Below are 21,145 nucleotides of genomic sequence, written 5' to 3'. Positions count from 1 at the left end.
AGCTGCATATGGTACTTCTCATAAGCTGCCAGATATCAGAGAGTACAAGGAACCAATACCACAAAATTTCCAAAAAGTTCTGTCCTTGGTTCTAGTTATGACATCACTAATAAGCTATCTGCATACTGCAAAGGTTATACGTCTCCACAAAATAATACACATATTTATTATAAATGCTTACAAATGACATAAGATCAAAAATATTTGCATCCAATCTAGAAATGCTGATTTTCCAATTATTGCTTGATATACGGTCCTAGTTGCTGTCCTTACATGATCAACTTCATTTATCTTCCAAAGCAATATGAACTATCATCTGTTCTTACCTTTACAATCATGAGACTGCTGTAACATTTTCCTGATCTCTATACTCTGCCTTTTAATCTATACATTTTACAAGATAACTTCAAAAGGAGAATCCAACATGAAGAGTTTGGATTATATGGACTATAAACTGATTTAAAATGTGATAATTATTATATCAGCGCCAGAATCATTCTCAAGAATTATTCCACATGGACTGAAGTTTTAAGATATTCATATTTTCTGTGTCTGTGTGTGTACACATACAAGATGGACTCGCTCATTTAAAATGCATTTTATAAGTTGAGTTCTGATGCATCTATATAGCTCAAGCCTTCAAGATATGTCAAGATAAATCCGTTGATGTTCCAGTTTTACACCATCTGTTTATTTTTTGCTGCAAGTTAAACATTTTATTGCAACTAAATATATCTATATTGGCCTAGCAGACTGCATGTCTTTTGCGCCTCAAAAATGAGAGAACAAAAACCAGACCTCTATGGAGATTCTCAGTCATCCAGGTCATGGTTATCCCAAAGATGTTCTTCACGGGGCAACTGGACTTTGGGTTTTTTTTTTTAAAAGACGTTTCGCTTTTCACCCAAGAAGCTTCTTCAGTTGAAGAAGTTTCTTGAATGAGAAGCGAAACGTCTTCAAACAAAAACAAGAAAGTCCAGTTGCCTCGTGAAAAAGCACCTTTGGAACAAAAACCAGACCCTCTCCTGTTGCTGGTTGTGCATTTTCCCCCGTATTCCCTGCCAGCTAGGCAAAAGGAACCATGCAGATATCCCAGAAGTAGCGAGTCCCGAAACCTATAACTTTAAACTGAGAGAGGGGCACTCTGTCCGGCAATCGTGCTTCCGCCAGGCGGCCGCTCTCCCGCCTTCCGGATCTCTATGCCCTGCTCTTGAATGTACTGTATACTCGGGGAGCCGCGTTAGTCTATGGCAGAAGGCCGGCTGTCCTTTTCCCGACTGACAGTTTTATTAAAACGCAGCTTTCCAATAATGTGTCTAGTCGATTTCCTTCCTTCCAATATTTAATGTATCATAAGCGGCCCTCCTGCTAAAAGATTTTATACCGCCCACCCACTGCGGTGCAAAGGAAAGCCTCTCTCTCCTGCTCTATGGTGGAGTGTTTCATTCATAATTTCCGGCCGGAAACCAGTTCCTGTAGCAAAGGACCGGCTCTCTTTGTTGGGTTCCCAAACAGCTTTCCCTTCCTCTCCCCTCCCCGGCGCTACAGCGGAACCAAAATGCGAGGAGCCGCGCAGGGAGGAGACACCGAAGCAGGAGCGGTGCCAAAGGAGACATGAGCAGCACGAAGGACATAACCTGCAGGTCAGAGGGAGCGGTTACCGCTTGAGATGAGCGCTCTCTGCCTTCCTCCCCACCCCGAAAAACGGACGGGCGCTTGGAGACGCTCCGCCCAAGGGGAAGCGGGGGGGGGGAGAGGGAGGACGAGACCGAGATGCCTCCCGCCTCCTTTCCCGCTCTTTTCGTCGGTCTCTTCGCCAACTAAGCCGCGAGAGGAAGGGCAAAGCCGGAGAGACGATGGTTTCCTGTCCTTGTTCCACTAACTCGCGGCCCTCCAGTGGCCCTCTTCCATTTCCGTGTGTGTGTGTGTGTGTGTGTGTGTGTGTGTTGTAGTCCTTGAAAATGCCTGTTACACATAGGAGAGCTTTTTCCAGAACAGGGAGGGTTATTGCGGGTTACTGGTTCCCCCTTAAAAATCTAAATCTGATTTTCCCTAAATAATTCCTAAAGGACAGTGTGTCTTAAGGCCAGGGCCTTTGTGCAATTGGTCCAAAAACATGGCTACAAGTCAAGCTCGGGTGGTTCTCTTAGTTCCATATCATAAGAGATTGAAGTTTGACACAGGGATGGAAGTAGGACGTTAATCCTGTGGGCTGCTGATTTGTCCCAAAGTCTCTCCTTATTGATAATCAGGGAAAGCTTTTTAGGATGTAAACTACATGTATTCAGAATCTTAAAATAGATTTTTTAAGTTCTTTTAAAAGTGCCAATAAAACAACATTCCTAGAGAAAACGGTGTAACCTTATTTGAGCCATGAGTTTAGAACCTATCTCTTATTTTAGGATATTTGTGTATTTCAATATACAATATACAAATATTCCACATTCTGCTTTTCTGAACTTTCTGGAGAAAATCTTGGTAGATTTATTTGTGGACTTGACGAATACTGAAAGAATTATATATTTGACATCTGTTGCTGTATATGACTTTGCATATATATTATTGCAGGTATTTTATACAAGGAGTATGTCGTGAAGGAAATAGGTGTCTGTTTTCCCATGACTTGTCTACAAGCAAACGATCTAATATCTGCAAATTCTATCAAAAAGGACAGTGTGCTTATGGAACTCGCTGCAAGTATGAGTTATTGGTTTCCAAGAGAAAACCTACAGTTAATTTATCATGTTAAAGACATTTAAGAAGCTGCTTATTGTTTGTGTACTTCTTGTACTTAATGCCAGTGCAATTCTCATAATTTCTTATTAGCAATGTTTGCTGAGATGATTGGGAGTTGAAGGAATTTGGAAAAGCCTCTTTTAGAAGAGGAATTTTAGAATTTTTTAACTGTTTTAAAAGAAACTGCACAGAGATGTGGTCCATAAATAGGTTTTATTTTTATCGAGATGACTTTCTAAAACCCGATCATATGCATATCTACTCAAAAATAAATGAAATTCAGCAGGTCTTGCTCCCAAATAAGTAACAAGACATAGCAATCTCAAAGTACACTAATAATGCAATGTTCAGACCCCAACTATTAAAAGGAGGAAAGACTTTCTTGACTTTGTAATTTTTCTTTCTTTTTTTTACTTGAACTCCAAAATCTAGTTCAGATATAAATTATATGTTAAACTACTGAGGTCAGAAATCCTGATCTATTATAAAATACCCAGAGATCCACTAATAGATTCTGATTTACTTTCTATATATCCACATCTTAAAGTCATAATCCTGCACATGCTTGAATATTTATTTTATTAAATTCATCAGATTGAATTAGCATTGTTAAACTAGAAAATATGACAATAATCCGTATTGAATTTAATGAATGTCTATATCGGACTACTAAATATTACCACGAATGAAGTTTCTTTTTTAATCATTTGGAGTTCTAGTTATATATCATTATATTCTTTACAGTTAAGTTGTATTGAACTTTGAATTTCATAGGATAAGATTTTTATATTACATGTAGTTTTATTATATTATAAAATTAATAACAGGCATTTAAATAACTAAAAGCCTGTTAATTGTTACTACTTTTATTTTCGGCATCTTTCTCCTAGGATTAGAATAATTTAGGTTTCTGCATTGAGTTGATCAGTTCTGTGAAACAAATCCATATTGCAAGTATTGCTGTCTTTGAAACCATTAAAAATTCCACAATAGCACAGTCTTATCTTTGTGTTCAGCAAGCTTGATGAAATAAATCCCTGTACTATTTATATCTTATTGTTGTTTCTAATTTGTTAAGATATGATCACGTCAAACCTCTGGGGTCCTCTGCATCTGGGGGCACAGTGGGTTCTAGACCACTTTATATTTCTGCACCACCATTCCAAAGACTCAACTCTCCATCAGAGCAAAACCCAACTGTTACCAAAAGTAAAGTACATGAATCTGGAAAACGTGAAAAGAAAACCTTAGTGCTCAGGGACAGAGGTGAGCAAGAATGGGTCTCTTTTTTTTTTAATGGATTTGCTTTAGTTCATTAAAGTGTAAAGTTTTTCAATCCGGTTCTAATCCTGGTTACATTACAGACATGTCCATATAGTTTTGTTAGTAACAATAGAGAAGTTGCTTATTATTGCCTTCTGAGGTTTTTTTTATGTCTAATCTGCAATCCTGGTACGGTATTCATCCTCTCATGAACGTAAACCTGCTTAGCTTTTTGAAGTCAACCATGGTCAGCCATCTATCTGGATTTGACTAGTTCTTTGTGGTCCTATTTTTTCTATTAAAAAACCCTATTGTACTATGAAAATTAACGAGTTGTATATGATAATCGATAATTTTCCTTTGTTGTTTACCAATATCCATTCCCTTGTATTTCATTTGCCAATAATGGCAAGTTCAGTTCAGTTATTCAAGCCAAGGGTGGATACATCCAAAGTATTTGGTTTACTAGACATCTGAAAATACAAGGCACATCTTAATATTTGATTGCCATCTTTTGCTAGCTCCCTGTAGAACCAGATCTTTGGATATGTATGGCAATTCTCAGTATTCTGTCCATTGGAGGCATCTTTCATCATATTGGTAAAGAAACCTTTATGTAAGAAAGCTTCAAATAGTAACCCGACATGTCTCATACCATTCATACCTACCTAAATCTTGAGGCGAAGCCATTTTCTTACTATTTCTGGCAGATGAGATCTGACAAGGAAGACCTTTTCGGTGTTGGTATCATGAATATAGAGTGGCCTTGTCTTAGAAGCTTGCCTGGCGCCAGATGGAATTTTTTTAAAAAAAAAATAACCTCCTATGGTGTCATAGACCCTGACTTTTGCTTTTGAAAATTTTAAGACTTGCTTTTTGTGGTTTGTATTGCAATCATTTTTAAAATTTATGTTTAATATCCAGAAGATTTTATGGGATAAATATAAAGAAATATCATCGGGTCCCGTATTCTCTCAGTTGCTAGACCGACCAAGAAATAGATCCTGCATTAAATTGTGTAGTTAAGGGCAGACTTGATTCATAATGGGTGAAGTCAGAAAGTAGATTTAGCCCCAGTTCCCACTCCAGTAGTGGTATTATATTGCATTCCTTGATGTTCTTTTCCCTGATTGGATGGCTGCTACTTATAGAGGGAGAATAGTAAATGTTGTGCTTGTAGACTCATGTTGCAGCCAAAATATGCTCAAGCCTCACCTCTAAAGTCCTTGAAACAAGTTTTTTTATGTGCACCCCTCTGGTTGTCATTACTGGTATTTCGTTAATCTGCAATGATTTTCATGTAGTGTTGTAAACTGAGAGATTATGTTGCTGCTGCATGGTTTTTTTAGGCAACTAATAGCCATAATTTTGTGGTTTTATAGTGTGTCGCTGGAGATTATAGTAATTACTATGCTTTGAAGTTGAAAGCAGATTTACCAGGTTTGATGGAAGCACATCAGCTGTTATTAAAAGTCAAGCTTAGAAATACTTGCTAATTCCCTCTGCTTTGGAATAGGGATTTAATGAGAATGGCCTGTTTTTAATGCAATCAAATATTCTTCTTCTTCTCCTCCTCCTCCTCCTCCTTCTCCTTCTTCTTCTCCTCCTTCTCCTTCTCCTTCTCCTTCTCCTTCTAAGACTTGTGTGGAACCAATGAAGAAAGGACAAGGCCCGGGGCAGTAAGTGACTTGGCATGTTGCAGTATTCCAGTTGACACACCAGAAACAAAGCCCCATTCGTATTTAGATGCTATCCGCAGCGGGCTTGAAGATTATGCTGAACCTGGCAGCTCATATACATATGATGAACAGTTATGCCCCTATGCAGCAGCTGGCATGTGCCAGTTTGGGGACCGGTGCCTCTACCTCCATGGGCAAGTATGTGAAATCTGTGGGTTGCAAGTACTCCATCCCTTTGATCCAGAACAGAGGAAGGCACACGAGAAGGTAAACATAACCAGAAATAAAACTAATCTGGCTGTTATTTTCAAATCAAATCATTATTCAACTGGCAAAAATATCAGGTTAACTAATAATACAGGATGTAAAATATAAGAATGACAAAGATTGAACAATTATATGTGCATGTAAAAATGAGGAACTGGTCCTCATCTGATTTACTAGCTCTTGTTATGTTAGTGGCCAATTCCTGATGGATTTTATGTACTGTTGCACAGAACATGATGATTGTGTATGTTATGGGAGGGGTTAGGTATTAGCACAGGTTATAGGCTTGGTCTGAAATCAGTACTGGGGAAACAAGAGCACTTCAAATATCTTTTAAAAGTTATCACTGAAGCAAAGCATGCTTAGGAAACTCAACTGGCCCACAAGGGCATAATCATATTACATATTACATTAAAGTTAACACCTACAAATGTTAAAAATGATTCATTCCTGTTCAGCTTATGACCTATTGTGGCAAACTTTGATAATCTGTTGTATTGGCTGCATGTTGTGGAGCTTCCCTATACACATCGACCTGGTTCATATATCATGCTGTGATTTATGGCTTATTGTGTAAGAAATATGTGCTCATTTATTTAGGTCAGCGGTTCTCAACCTGTGGGTCGCGACCTCATTTGGGGTCGAACGACCATTTCACGGGGGTCGCCAAACAACGCGATCCGCCATTTTTTCCGCCATTTTCCCCCTTTTCCTTAGCTCTGCTACTCCCTCTTATTCTATTTGCTTTTGAAAGCCAATAGAATAGACTCTCTTGAACAGAGTCTAATTCTATTGGCTTTCAAAAGCCAATAGGAATTGTCCAGGGCTGTCTCTGCCCTGCTGAGCCCGCCAAAAGCCCCAGTCTGCAAACAGTGCTGCAAGGGGAACAGTCTGTAGAGCTTCCCTCCCTGCTGAGCAACTAAAAAGTAAGTAAAAGAGGGGTGGGAGGTGGGGGGCCGGTGGGCACAGGGAGGGTCGCTGGCGCGCGTGGGGCCCGGCAGGTGCCTTACCTGCCTTGGGCTGGGCCAGCTGGTGGCCCAGCCGGTGGTCGCCCTGTGCCGCCGCAGCCACCCGGGAGCGCCTGGGCCTGCCTGCCGCTGCCCCAAACGGGCGGCGGCCAAGGTAAGCCTAGCAGGGCAGCGGCAGGCGCAGGGAGGATTGCTGGCATGCGTGGGGCCCGGCAGGTGCCTTACCTGCCTTGGGCTGGGCCAGCTGGTGGCCCAGCTGATGGTCGCTCTGCCTGCCACGGCCGCCCAGGAGCGCCCGGGCCTGCCTGCCGCCGCTCCTTGCTGGCTATGGCTCAGCCGGCGCAGGGGGCGGCACCATGCATACGCTGCGCTCCCGGGCCGGTAGTCCTCAACTTACGACTGGGGTCACGGCTATAAAAAGAACCACTGATTTAGGTTGATAATTTATACTGCAGGCCACTTTAGCTGACTGTGTTCAGCAGGTCAGCGGTTCAAATCTCACCGGCTCAAGGTTGACTCAGCCTTCCATCCTTCTGGGGTAGGTAAAATGAGGACCCAGATTGTTGGGGGCAGTGTAAATATATATATACATTGCTTACTGGTGTACACCGCTTAGAGAGTGCTTGCACTTAAAGCGGTATATAAGTCTCATAAATAAATAAATAAATAAATAAAAGGTATAATTCTATTCAGTTCCTTTTAAAATCCAAATTGTCATCTTTTTTTTTTTCTGTCTGGCACTTCAAATGCCAGTGTTACTTATGGTGGTGGATCATGTCCCATTTTTCAGTAAGAACAAAGTGACTGGTAGTTTTTAATAAGGTTATTTGTTATTATGTAATCCAATTTTATTAGTGACGGTTCTTATTAATAAAATTGAGATGCTAGCACATAAAGCCTTCAGTAGTATGCAGAGACGGCCCTTTCTCAGTTATAGTCCTGCATCTACTCTATTTATTGCAGAGTAAGCCAATTGATTTTAATGAACTTGTGTTTTTACTGTGAGCATTCTATTTGACCAGTCTAGAGCAAACACTCCTTTCCTTTGTCTTTGCCTTCTCTTTCCCAATCTAGATGTGCATGGCTAGCTTTGAACATGACATGGAGAAAGCTTTTGCCTTCCAGGCAAGCCAGGACAAGGTGTGCAGTATTTGCATGGAAGTGGTTTATGACAAGCCATCCGCCTCGGAAAGAAGATTTGGCATCCTTTCTAACTGCAACCACACCTACTGTTTGTCCTGTATCCGTCAGTGGAGGGGAGTCAAGCAGTTTGAGAATCCCATCATCAAGTAAGTGCCCACAGCCTGCCTGCTCTTCCAAAACTTAGTTTGTTAACTTGTTTCCTTTCAAACAGCTCAGTCCTTGCAGCTTAAATAAATGTTAGAATAGCTGACATTTGACAAGGGGAAATAGTTTAACTTACAGTTCTATATTCACCAAAAGACACTTAAGTTGAACAAAAAAATAACAAGGTGGATTTCTTAGTTGCAGATTATCTTGATTAATTTCAAACTGGCTTTAGGGACTTTGGGACTGTGATTTCCAATGGATTGTCTTCCTTTGTACATCAGGTTACAGACTAATGCCTGATTTCTGCATCATTATTAATGCTATTAAGCATAATATATTTCTGCTGTTTGCCATAATTCTATTCATTTTTTCAGACAAATTTTAGTTGGGGTAATTATGATGTCCCTCCAAGTTCTAGTCTGTCTTCATTTTAGTTCAATATTTATATGGAACTGATGGAGTTCTCCAGCAGATTTTGAGTTGGATGGTGCTACTTATTTCTTAAGTTCTAGTCCTGCCACTTAAAAAAAAAAAAAATCTAAGGACACCAACAAAAGGGTAAATATAGAACTTTCCAAGAAATGAAGTAGGTGTTCTTCAAATACTGTAAAGCTTACTTTTATTATAAAAAGTTAAGCCATAGGAATGAAAACCTAGATCAGAAAACACAAATAGGAGGGACTTTTCTTAATAAAGAGAATGCTTAGGTTTAATACAATTACATTGTAGATGTCTTAAAAATCATGACAAGTGCAAGGGTAATTTATTCAAAGAATCTTTGGGAGGGGTTGCTTTTTGTTCTATTTTTGAGTTCGTTAAAATAGCTTTTTCAACAAGCAATATACCAGCTTTTCTTTTTGCTGCTCAAGGTCCTGTCCAGAATGCCGTGTGATATCAGAGTTTGTCATTCCCAGTGTGTACTGGGTGGAAGATCAGACAAAAAAGAACGAACTAATCGAAGCATTTAAGCAGGGGGTTGGGTAAGTATATATGTTCAAGCATTTAAGGCCACTTGTAGGACATTTTTGAAACTGTTGCTTAATGAGTGTATGGTAAACAGGGACTTCCTGTAAAGAGGAGTCAGAATTCTGTACAACCATTTATTTTCAACCGAAGCAGAGTTGTATGTTGCAAAATAGGACCAACTTATTGACCACCAAGAGTCAATCATTTCAATAAGCATGTACATCTCTAAATCACTCCGTGGATAATCCATGCTACATGCTCTTTTTTTTTTTCTATGAAATCAGCCACTGCACCAGAGTCTAAAAGAGCAGAGGGTTGTGTTTCTGAGCTTGGTAGTTTTCTTCAGACATTTCATTACCCAAACTAGGTAAGATCATCAGTCCTTGTAAGGAGTGGGGTTTGCTCTCAGTTTATATTCTAGCAGAGCAGCCTGCCCTGCCAAGTGTTGGTGGGAATGGTCTTGGAGGTTCTTTGATTTACTGTTCTTTGTTTACTGTTAGCTTACTTGGCATTTCTTTGATTGGTATACCCAATCCTCATTTCAACCCTGAGCTACAAATATTATCCGAATCAAAGAATCCCCAGTACCACTCCCACCAACACCGAGAGGCCAGCACAGGCCATTAGAATATAAACTGAGAGCAAACTTCATTCCTTACCAGCACTGATGATGTTACCTAATTTGGTAATGAAACATCTGCAAGAAAACAGCTCAGAGAGCACCAAGGGACACCCCCACCCCCATTTCAGCTCCGAAATACAAATATTGTCCTTTATTGTATTTCTGTGTTGATGGGATGTGAAGAATAACAGGGATAATAACATGCATTTGCCTATTGTTCCTTATCTGAGCCATTTTTAATTGCCTGGGGCCTGCTTGCTAAACTTTTGGGAGAAGACACCGGACTTTCCTAAAGAAGAGGCTATGGAGTGATTTGGGAGGTGACTCACAGTTCCACTGGTATTGCGTTCCAACCAACTTGGAGGAAGAAAGTTTGGCAAGACAAGCCATGGCTAGATGTCCTAGAGCTCCACAGCAAAAACATAAACCAAGATCTGTCCTTCTTTATTTCTTTACTACAGATAAAGATTACTTCACCACTCCTATTTACATGGTTTTACTGTGCTGGAATTCAAGGAGGCAATAGGAGTAGAAATACAAAATGCCATAAAATCTCTTTTATTCTTTCTGTGCATCAGCTCATCCATCAATTAGCATACAGCACAATGGTTTTAAATTCTTTGGTATGCTCCGTCTTACTAGTTTATCCTTCAATTTATCAGACTCAAAGTCTTTGTGAAAATGTTGAATTAGGACAAGATCATTTAGTGCACATCTCCAGCATGCAACTAAAAATTAGCCACATACTACTACAAACTCGCTAGTTCCTTGTTTTACTTTTCAAATCTGCCAGACAGTGGTCATTAAAAGCATCTCCATATTTTTTTCTTTCCTAAGCCCAAATCTTTTGCATATACGTTAGTAGGACTGTGTTTTCAAATCATATTCTTTTGGTAGAACATCTTTCATTGATTTATTGAAGTCATCAAATATGTTCTACAAATAGCAATTCAGAATGAAAATGTGAACAAGCTTAAAAAACATGGTATTTTGATCAGTGTGTTTTGTTGTAGGTCAAGGCAATTGTAAGTCAAAATTTCACCAAACTGCTTGGTTTTATTTGAAAAAACAGTGATCAGTATATACCATAAAGTAATAATTAATCTAGTATTTAGTTAAAAGTATGTTATGTTTAACAAAAGGATGCATTTGTAGTTCTGTGACCTTCACTGCTAGCCTCTAAAACGTTTTGTGTGTGACTCTTTAAAAAGTTGAACTTTCATTGTTTAATTTATGTTGCTCTCTATTTATGGAGTGTTTTGCTTATCAGTCACATCAGGAGCTATGCTGTTAATAACTCTAGAGCTGAAATCTACAACCGTTGATTAGAACGCACAGATTAGATTTATATTACATAATTTAGATTATGGTCTTGTTTGAAGTCTATAATATATAGATTTCCATAGAAATTAAAGAATGACTATATTAAAACTGATTGTTAGATTGTTTGCCCATGATGGTTTCCAGGTAACTTGTGGAATAAATCCCTTTGTGCAGCCAGGTAAAAAGACCCTGTGAATTTATATTTTGCAATGATGTAACTGGAAAAGATTCAATGATTTGGTTATAAGTCTACCCTAAGTGGGAATATAGTTTCTTTCACTTCTGTTATTTTCTTTACCAAATGATAAATTTAACAAAGTTAAGATAGGCAAGAAAATGGTGAGCACCTGTCCACCCTAGACAAGTTCAAATCACTAGGACCAGATGGATTACACCTCAAGGTTCTGAAGAAACTGGGAGATGTGATCTCATAACGACTGAACTATATCTTTCAAAGATCCTGGAGCACTGGGGAACTACCAGAGAACTGGAAAAGAGCTGATGTAGTTTCCATCTTCAAAAAAGGGGAAAAAAATGGATCCAGGAAACTACAGACCTGTCAGCCTGACCTCAATACCTGGGAAGATTCTGGAAAAGATAATCAAACAATGAATCAGCAATCACCTAGAAGCAAACAAAGTTATTACCAAAAGCCAACACGGGTTTGTCAAAAATAAGATCATGCCAGACAAACCTTATTGCATTCTTTGACCAAGTGACAAAATTAGTGGATCAGAGGAATGCTGTGATATAATTTAATTGGACTTCAGTAAGGCATTTGGTAAAGTAGATCACAACTTACTACTCGATAAGATAGAAAAATGCGGGTTAGACAGCATCACCACCGAATAGGTCCGTAGCTGGCTGACCTGCCGTCCTCAATGTGTGGTCCTCAATGGAACCGCATCTACATGGAGGGAAGTGTGTAGTGTGGTGCCCCAGGGCTCTGTTCTGGGCCCAGTGCTCTTCAACATCTTCATCAACGGTTTGGATGAGGGGATAGATGGGGAACTCATCAAATTTGCAGACGACACCAAGCTGGCAGGAATAGCCAACACTCCAGAAGACAGGCTTAGGATACAGAAGGATCTGGACAGACTTGAACACGGGGCGCTATCTAACAAAATGAAATTCAATGGTGAAAAAAGTAAGGTTCTGCATTTAGGTAAGAAAAACAAAATGCACAGGTACAGTATAGGGGGTACCTTGCTCAATAGTAGTAACTGAGAGGGATCTTGGGAGTCGTAGTGGTTGACGAAGAGGAGAGAATGTCTGTCATACTTCCGATTGCATAAAATTTGGTAGGATAATTAATACCACTCAATAACATTCAAAAGTATCTTTATAAATTGGAGAAATGGGCTAAAATAGAATAAAATGACTACAGAAAAAACAAGCAGGTACAAAGATCAGGTACGTTACATTTTGACAGTGGCAGTCAGAGAAATGGTTTTGTAATACCCTGTACACTTACAGATTGTTCAGCAAGGGTTATCGCCAATATTAACTGAGAGAGAAAAGGAAAGGTGTTGGTGTTTATTCCAGCATATAAATACAGCCAAAGGTCTGTATTTACCAAGTTGCTTTCCTTTATACTTTTGTCGTCACAATTCACATTTCAGAAATTGTCCCCAAAATATGCATCACACTTGCTTTCAGGATTAATGTTCTATGTGCAAATTGGCTTCACTAAACTCCTTGAGTTTTTAATAATCAGTTCAGTCTGCACATACTGATACACATTCTTCACCCTCTTATTCTAGGAGAAAAGCCTGCAAGTATTTTGAGCAGGGAAAGGGGACTTGCCCATTTGGGGGGAAATGTCTGTATCTCCATGCTTATCCAGACGGAAGACGAGCTGAGCCAGAGAAGCCACGAAAGCAACTCAGCTCAGAGGGGACAGTCCGGGTAAGAAGATACACAACTCTGTCTCCTGTCTTAGCTTCCCAAAACTGCCGAGGTCGCTAATAATCTTCCTTCTACATTTAAACATTTTGAGGCAGCACATGCTATATTGAAAAGAACTGAATAGTTGGGGTAGGAGGAACACTATCTGTGATCCCCAAATAATAGTCCTAGTTCCAACTTTGACAATCCACGTGTTTGTTGTTTCCCTTTTAGAATGGGAACCTCAATAATTTTAAAACGTGCATTTAAGAATACATGGAACTATTTGTCTAGCAATTGTAGTTCCAACAGCTTTGGAAATTATTTACAGTAGTCCTCGCTTACTGACCACTTGTTCAGTGATCATTCAGAGTTGTGACAGTGCTGAAGTGAAATAGTACTTACTACCAGTCTTCAAAGTCCCAGCTGTCACAGCAGTTCCCAGTCATAAGATTGCAATTTGGCTGCTTGGCAACCAGCTTGCACTTAACAATTGTGACATCCCAAGGTGGTGTGATCACTCTTGGCAAGCTTCCCTGCTGGTTTCTCACAAGCAAAGTCAGCGGGGAAGCTGCCAGAGAAGGTTGCAAGTCATTCTGGTGCCAGCCCCCCCCCCCCAGCCTTTCTGCACACTACACTGCACCCTCCTTCCTCAGCCTCCTTGTGCTTGCACCAATACGCAGTGAGGTGTTGGGATGCTGCCCTGGGTGTGTGTGTGTGTGTGTGTATGTGTATGTATGTGTGTGTGTGTGTGTATATATATATATATATATATATATATGTCTTTGGTTGTTCGGGTTTTCTCCCGCGTAAAATTGGAAGTGTCTTGGCAACGTTTCGACGAAGTCACATTCGTCATCTTCAGGCTGGTGTTTTTAGCTTCTTGCTTTGAGCAGCAATGTGTGGTTTTAGCTGTTTCTTCCTTTTAACTGCCAGTGAGGGTATGAACTGATTGGATGGGAGCTTGGCTGTGTTCTGATTGGGTGGAGGTGTGTTCTGAATGGTTAGGGGCTTGGCTGTGCTCTGATTGGCTGGGGGAGTGTTCTGTTTGGTTGTGCTCAGGTTATCTGAGTTGCAGAGGGGTTTAAGATTTTGGGGTTAGGGAGTCGTTTGTCAATAAGGGCAGGTTTCCAAATGGCTGGTAGGCGGGAGGTATCATCTCGCTTGTTCATGCTGTGTGGCGTTTTTCTATCTCGATGGCTTCTCTGATTATTCTGTTATTAAAATGTTCACTTTTGGCAATGGTTCTGGTATTTTTAAAGTCAATTTCATGTCCTGTGGCTTTAAGGTGTTGGACCAGGGAAGATGTTGGTTCCTCTTTTTTGACTGAGTTCTTATGTTCTTCAATGCGTGCACTTATTCTTCTGTTGGTTTGTCCGATGTATGTGGTGGGACAAGTGGTGCATGGGATTTCGTATACTCCTTGATTTTCTAATTCAATTTTATCTTTGGGGTTTCTAAGGATGGTGGATATTTTTCTGTTTGTGCAGAATGCTGTTTTGATGTTGTGTTTATGAAGGATCTTACTGATTCTGTCTGTGGTGCCTTTTATGTATGGGAGGAGGGCTTTGCCGTTTTCTTGTTCTTTGTCTTGGATTTTGGTGGGGGTTTCTTTTTGGATTAGGTTTGTAATCTTATTTCTATGGAATCCATTGGATGTTAGTACATTGGTGAGAGTGTGTAGTTCGGGTTTTAGGTGTTGTTCGTCAGCTAAGCGTTTTTTTTAATAACAGAATATAATCAGAGAAGCCATCGAGATAGAAAAACGCCCACACAGCATGAACAAGCGAGATGATACCTCCCGCCTACCAGCCATTTGGAAACCTGCCCTTATTGACAAACGACTCCCTAACCCCAAAATCTTAAACCCCTCTGCAACTCAGACTAACCTGAGCACAACCAAACAGAACACTCCCCCAGCCAATCAGAGCACAGCCAAGCCCCTAACCATTCAGAACACACCTCCACCCAATCAGAACACAGCCAAGCTCCCATCCAATCAGTTCATACCCTCACTGGCAGTTAAAAGGAAGAAACAGCTAAAACCACACATTGCTGCTCAAAGCAAGAAGCTAAAAACACCAGCCTGAAGATGACGAATGTGACTTCGTCGAAACGTTGCCAAGACACTTCCAATTTTACGCGGGAGAAAACCCGAACAACCAAAGACCTATATACAAATACCCGCGAAAACCTCAGAAAACATATATATATATATATATATATATATATATATATATATATATATATATATATATATATATAATATATATATATATATATATATATATATATATATATATTGTAGCTGTAAATCCAAACAATGCCTCAAATATGTTAGTAAGAGATATGTGTAACTCATGCTTTCTGTTTTAGTTCCTCAACACTGTTCGTCTGTGGGATTTTATCGAAGACCGAGAAAACAGAACGCCGCCCGTCGCCAATGATGATGTATCAGAGATTGGAGAGCTTTTTATGCATCTTTCTGGCACAGATGCTGAATCTGCTGCTCCTCCCTAGAATACCACAAGATCTCTCCCGTGTCTCTTTCATATTGATCCCTCTGTTTCTTCAGTAACTTTGTATCCACAATGTTAGAATTACTGTGCCATGGAGACTGAGGTCCTGGTGAAATTCTAGTATGAGTGTCACTGTAGAGCAAAAGTGTTGAAACATCATAAAATGAGTGCTTGGAATAAAAGTGATAGATGTAATCATGAGGAGAAGAACTTTTCTATTAGAAGGGAGCAATGTGTTTTTAGTTTAAAAGAACATTTACTCCCATTTTATTGAAAAAAACCTTGGTATTCTAAGATTTGAGGTAGATTCAAGTATTTGGAGGTTGTCTTTTAAAATAATCATCATATCTTAATAAAAGAACGGAAAAATACATCTAATTATCCATGTCAAATATATCAGTGTGGTTTAAAACTATCAGACTCTGTTTTCAGGGTTGTTAGCAAAAAAAACAATCAAGTTATCTTAAGGGTTTGTAACACTGCCCATGGCCATTTTAAAAAAAAAAGTGATTTTTTTTTTTTAAAAAATGGGCATGAGTATCGTTAATGTATTTCATAAGCAGCATGGTTATTTAAACATTTGCTGCACTAGCTATGCTACAGTTCTGGCTTAAGTTGACACATTTTTTTCCATTTTAATGCAACTAAAAGTAGCAACATTTAAGATTATTTGCAGGAATGAGATATCTAAAAATGAAAGTACGGTCAAAATAATCCATGTTAGTTATATGATTTTCTTGGAAGCAATAACCAAGATACATATAAGTAGAGAATTCCTTTGTTAGCCCCAAGTAGGAGGAGTGTGGCCTTTCAGAAATAATTGTTTAAGTTTCAATATGCCTAAGTTCAAATATTGAACTAAAATCTGTTAAATCCATATATGAGTATTATTTTTTTCTTTCCATTTAATTGTGTACAATTCTTGGAGACTGGACGAGCCCCTGCAGTTTTCTTGGTAAGGTTTTTCAGTAATGTTTGCTATTGCCTCCTTCCTAGGGCTGAGAGAAAGTGACCGGCCCAAGATCACTCAGCTGATTTTATGCCTAAACAGGACTAAAACTGATGAGCTCCTGCTTTTTAGCCTAACCACTACACCAAACTGGCTCTCATGGCCATAATAGGCAATGCTAAAATACTAGTGTTCCATCACATGATATAATTTAACATACTGTGTTTCAGATTTGGAGGCAAAAAGATGCTTTAGAGCAGTGTGTTTACTCACGGAGCCCCTTTCTGCAGCTCTTTAAAGCGGCTTTGTCTTTTTTTGAATGCTGTGCATTTTTGCCTTTACATCCAAGTATTGCAAAAATCTTCAGTTGTTTTAAGCTGTTCTCTTATGCCAGCCCCATTAGTGGAAGCTAGTAGTGTGGTAGTAGTTCTGTAGTAGTGTACAGCCTTCAAAAGAGCCTTCACTGATACCATACTACATAGGAGGATAGCAGGTAATGGGAAATATGACTCATGTCAGTCCAACTAGTGGGTGCATGTACTAATTTGCACACAGAGAACTTTCTGAGTTTTGAACTATTCTTGCATGGAAATTGCAGTCCCTGTCAGAATGAACGACTCATTTGGTATCCTGCCTGATATTAACTGAACTTTAATATATCTTTAAAAACAATGTCTTATATTCCTGGTAACTGCAGGAAAAGTGTACTTTTCTTGGCAGGCATTACCAAGTCTATTTTTTATTGTTTTCTCAGAAAAAGAAATCCCCCACTTTAATATACAGTCCGAGAATTCCCAGGTAGTCTCCCATCAAAGTATTCATCATGATAGACCCTTCTTAAATTCTGAGATTGGCTGAAGTTGCTGAGCTGACTATTAACCTTTTAGGCCCGTGATGGCAAACTTATGGCACGCGTGCCACAGGCGGCACGCAGAGCCCTCTGTAGGCACGCGCACCGTCGCTCCAGTCCTAGGCCTTCAGTCCCATCCATGAGCAACCTGCATAATACCTGCGTAGGGTAAGGTTGCCACACCTGCCCTTGCCTCCAAGTGTTTTTTTACTAACCTGCCTCTCAGCTGCATTCTGTTTCTCCATTTGCTTCTCAGCCTTTGCCGCTGAGAAAAGAGTTCCATCAAACTTTCTATTGGTGAGATCTAGATCAGGGGTGTCAAACTACCAGCCCGTAGCTGGTTGCATCATATGGAGGCCACGTCCACCTCAGCTCTGGCAATGCAAAAAAAGTCATGACAGTTTACATGACGTGGCAAGTTTTGACACCCGTGTTCTAGATCCTCACAAATGGGATTGTGTAGAATAGTGGTAAAGTAAACAGGGAAATAGATTAATCATATAGGTTTCTTTGTAGTGTATGTACCACCATATAAAGAAGCAGAGTATCCTGTCTGGCTTGCTTATCTAATATAGGAGCAGGCAGTCTATGCTACCAGGAGCATGTTAGGAGTTTTGAGAGTATATTATGAGTTCATTCTCTCAATCAATGGCGTGGGTTTGAGAATCTATAAATGCCCAAAGATGTGATGAATGTACACCATGTGGTCAACACCTGCTCTAGTAGACCTTTTAAAAATGCATTTAATTCAGTCATCTGGTTTGGCCTTTATGCATCAGGTGAGAAGAAACAAATATGGTCACAGTCTATTCTCCAACAGCATAGTTCCAAAATAGCATCATTTTCTGTACCTGAACCAGATATTCAATTTCATATAAAAGTCCTAAGTGGCATCTTTCATAATTAGCCTTGTTAAAACTCAGTATCTAGAAATCAGCTATTGGTAGGGGTCTAGAAGTTGTAGACAAATATCCAAGCAGACTGAATAATTAACTTGCTTTGTCGGTGGTTAGTAGTGTCGGTGGTTAGTAGTGTCACCCAGACTAATCTTATTTGAAGACTATATTGGCTATTGCTGTAATTTATTACTAGATAGTGTATTAAATATTGTTTCAGGTTTGTGGTCCTTCAAATGCTACTGAACATGTGCAGCTTTCTTACCACAGATTTAGAATTTGAAATGTTATTGAAGAATTGCAAAAAAAAGGGTGCAAAAATACAACCCAGGGATGATTTGCCAGCATACCTTTTACAGAATAAGCAGAACCAATATTTTCAGCCTCATTTTTGTTCTGTTTTGGCAAGATTTGTAAAGAGCACACTTTAAACCTCATGGGGACTTAAGGCATCTGTTTGAATTCACCCCTCCCTTTAAATTCACCCAAACCTAAAAAAAGTAGGTCCTGGTCATACCTATATGCCATCTAAAACCTGAGCCAAAGGTTATTTATACCTGTATAAATAAATAGTGTATCATTCTTCAGAATATCTACAAGATAGAGAACCTTGATTATAGTTAGCCATAGTTACATTCTTTTTCAAGAACTCCCAGCATCCACAGTTGATCAAAAGGAATTATCTATGCTATTTGTATGAAAAATTACATTGTTCTGTGTATACACTGATTGATAATTGCTCCAAAGATTATTTTACTTTATTGACAAATTAAGCAAAATGGAAGACATGCAACAAACTTAATTAAATTGAAGAAATTAACTTTTCCATTTATATTTAAATAGCCAAGTTATTAGTAAGTAGTTCTATTTAAATAGATCATAGGTTTGAGTTCAGGTTACTTTTCTAACATAGAAAGTAGTGTTGTTCTTTTGACTGATGTGTGTTTGACTTCTGAAGAGCTTCAGAGGGCAGTAATTTTAATTTAAACTTGAATCAATAAAAATTCAAGGAAGATAAAACAAGTTCTCTTACGTTTCCTTTTGCTAACTTTGCAAGTTCTTAAATTAGATCTTCAGTTTTCAAACTGCAACTGATAGCATGATTACTACAAAACACAGTTTTGAAATGGAAATGTTTAGTTTTTACTTCTATATGGCTATAACTCTACATTAATATTTTGTAATCAGACAGATACATAAAATAAAGAACATACTAGTTCTTTCAACAGCTTTTCTCTCTTATTCTAGGGGATTCTTTTAGATCAGGGGTGTCAAACTGCCGGCCCGCAGGCCGGATGCGTCATGTGGAAGCCATGCCCACCCCATTGCTGGCAATGGCAAAATCGGCCCGATACCTTGTGCGACGTCACGTGACGTCGTGAGTTTGACGTGCCTGTTTTAGATCTACTGTATCTTCATATAAGGTTGTCAGATTTATTTTAAAAACTATGGATAAGATCATGGCAAATTCATATTAATCTCTGAATTTTTTCAAGTTGGTGGTGTTCCAATAATTCAGAGCTCAAAAACTTATAGTAAATTACTAAGAGATTCCAGTAGACAAATAAAACCTGATGGAGTTTCAGCCACAGGAAACTAAGAGAACACAACTCTAACATTAGCTGAAAAAATTCTTCAGATTAAAATCTCTTACTTAAAAAAACAGCCCTTCTCAACAGGCAATATGCAAAGATTTTCATTTATTGGTTCTCCAATATTTTGGTCTCAGGTCTCCTTTATATTCTTAAAAATGATTGAGGACTCCAAAGAGTTTTGGCTTACACAGATTATATCTATCAATACGTGCTGTATTATAAATTAAAACTGAGAAATGTTAAAATATTATTTGACCTGAAAGGGGATCAGGGACTTCCAGGGGCACCCAGACCATACTTGAAGAATTGCTGACACTATGTCATTCAATAGATATGGGGTCCTCAACCTTGGCAACTTTAAGACTTGTAGACTTCAACTTCCAGAATTCCTCAGCCAGCTTTGAAGTCCACAAGTCTTAAAGTTGTCGAAGGTTGAGGACCCCTGCAATAGATTACAGAAGTATAGCATGCTGGTTGGGGAATTCTGGAACTTGAAATTGACAAACCTTAAAACTGCCCTGGTTGAGAACTACTGGATTATAGGATATAAAATGCACTCAATTTTTTTCAATATTTCTTTCAAATGGCGTATTTCCCCTATAAAATCTTAATGTTTTGAAGTTGTGTGTTTTAAATAATGTCTGCCAATTTTTATGTAAGTATTGATATGTCCCTAGGCACAAATCTAATGAAAGCAACCAAATTGTTCTTTGCTGATATTTTACTTGCATAGAAATGTACCACTGGCTACAAAAACAGTTGGTGGTTGTGAACTGAATTAAAGTAATTGGTAACAAGACAAAACACGCACGGAATGCCCAAATGTATTGAAGTCTGGCAAATCAGCTCAAGTTAACAGATTTTTTTCATTTCTAAATGTACGCTGAAGTTAATAATTAACATGAGAACATGCACAATGTAAAGTGCACATCAGCTTTCAGCTAAGCATCACAGGCTAATATAATAATCCTTGTATTTGCACAATTGCAGCAACATTATGACTTGTGGGCACAGTACTGCATACAAGCACCTATGCATTCTCTGCCTGCAAAATAGAACGCCATATCACACCCAAACCCTTGGTCTGCCCATCTTAATTCTAATTTCTTTGCAGCAATTTAAAAAAAAAAGCAATAACATACCAGACTTCTTTATGGCCATTGTTAGATGACATGCAAGAGCTGTGGTGGTGCAGTGGATTAGAATGCAGTATTGCAGGCTAATTCTGCTGACTGCTGATTGCCAACAGTTCAATTCTCACCAGCTCAAGGTTGACTCAGCCTTTCATCATTCCGAGGTCAGTAAAATGAGGTCCCAGATTGTGTGTGCGTGTGT

The 21,145-nt window shown here is 39.1% G+C and overlaps 1 protein-coding gene across 2 annotated transcripts; it reads left to right on the top strand.

Moving 5' to 3' along the window:
• Positions 1-1,479: 1,479 nt before the first annotated feature.
• Positions 1,480-19,441, top strand: MKRN2 (makorin ring finger protein 2). Of its 2 annotated transcripts, none has more exons than XM_039342565.1 (8): positions 1,480-1,643; positions 2,569-2,697; positions 3,815-4,002; positions 5,638-5,945; positions 7,988-8,202; positions 9,073-9,183; positions 12,878-13,022; positions 15,378-19,441. In XM_039342565.1, exons 1-8 carry the CDS (start codon positions 1,615-1,617, stop codon positions 15,519-15,521), a joined length of 1,269 nt encoding a protein of 422 aa, XP_039198499.1. In that variant the 5' UTR covers positions 1,480-1,614; the 3' UTR covers positions 15,522-19,441. The 2 variants fall into 2 exon arrangements, with proteins under 2 accessions (XP_039198499.1, XP_039198498.1); XM_039342564.1 differs by lacking the exon at positions 1,480-1,643 and adding an exon at positions 1,714-1,915.
• The last annotated feature ends 1,704 nt before the right edge of the window (positions 19,442-21,145 follow it).

The sequence above is a fragment of the Crotalus tigris genome, unplaced genomic scaffold (assembly GCF_016545835.1).
Source record: "Crotalus tigris isolate CLP2741 ecotype Arizona unplaced genomic scaffold, ASM1654583v1 scf7180000017799.356649, whole genome shotgun sequence".
Taxonomy (NCBI): Eukaryota; Metazoa; Chordata; class Lepidosauria; order Squamata; family Viperidae; genus Crotalus; species Crotalus tigris.
Note: the sequence above shows the minus strand (reverse complement) of the source record. Positions and strands in the feature narration are given on the sequence as shown.

Coding starts and splice junctions, on each gene's coding strand:
- MKRN2 (XM_039342564.1), top strand. CDS start 1,857: ATGGTTTCCTGTCCTTGTTCCACTAACTCGCGGCCCTCCAGTGGCCCT. Junction 4,003..5,637: donor CTTAGTGCTCAGGGACAGAG/GTGAGCAAGAAT, acceptor TCTCCTTCTAAG/ACTTGTGTGGAACCAATGAA. Junction 8,203..9,072: donor TTTGAGAATCCCATCATCAA/GTAAGTGCCCAC, acceptor TTGCTGCTCAAG/GTCCTGTCCAGAATGCCGTG.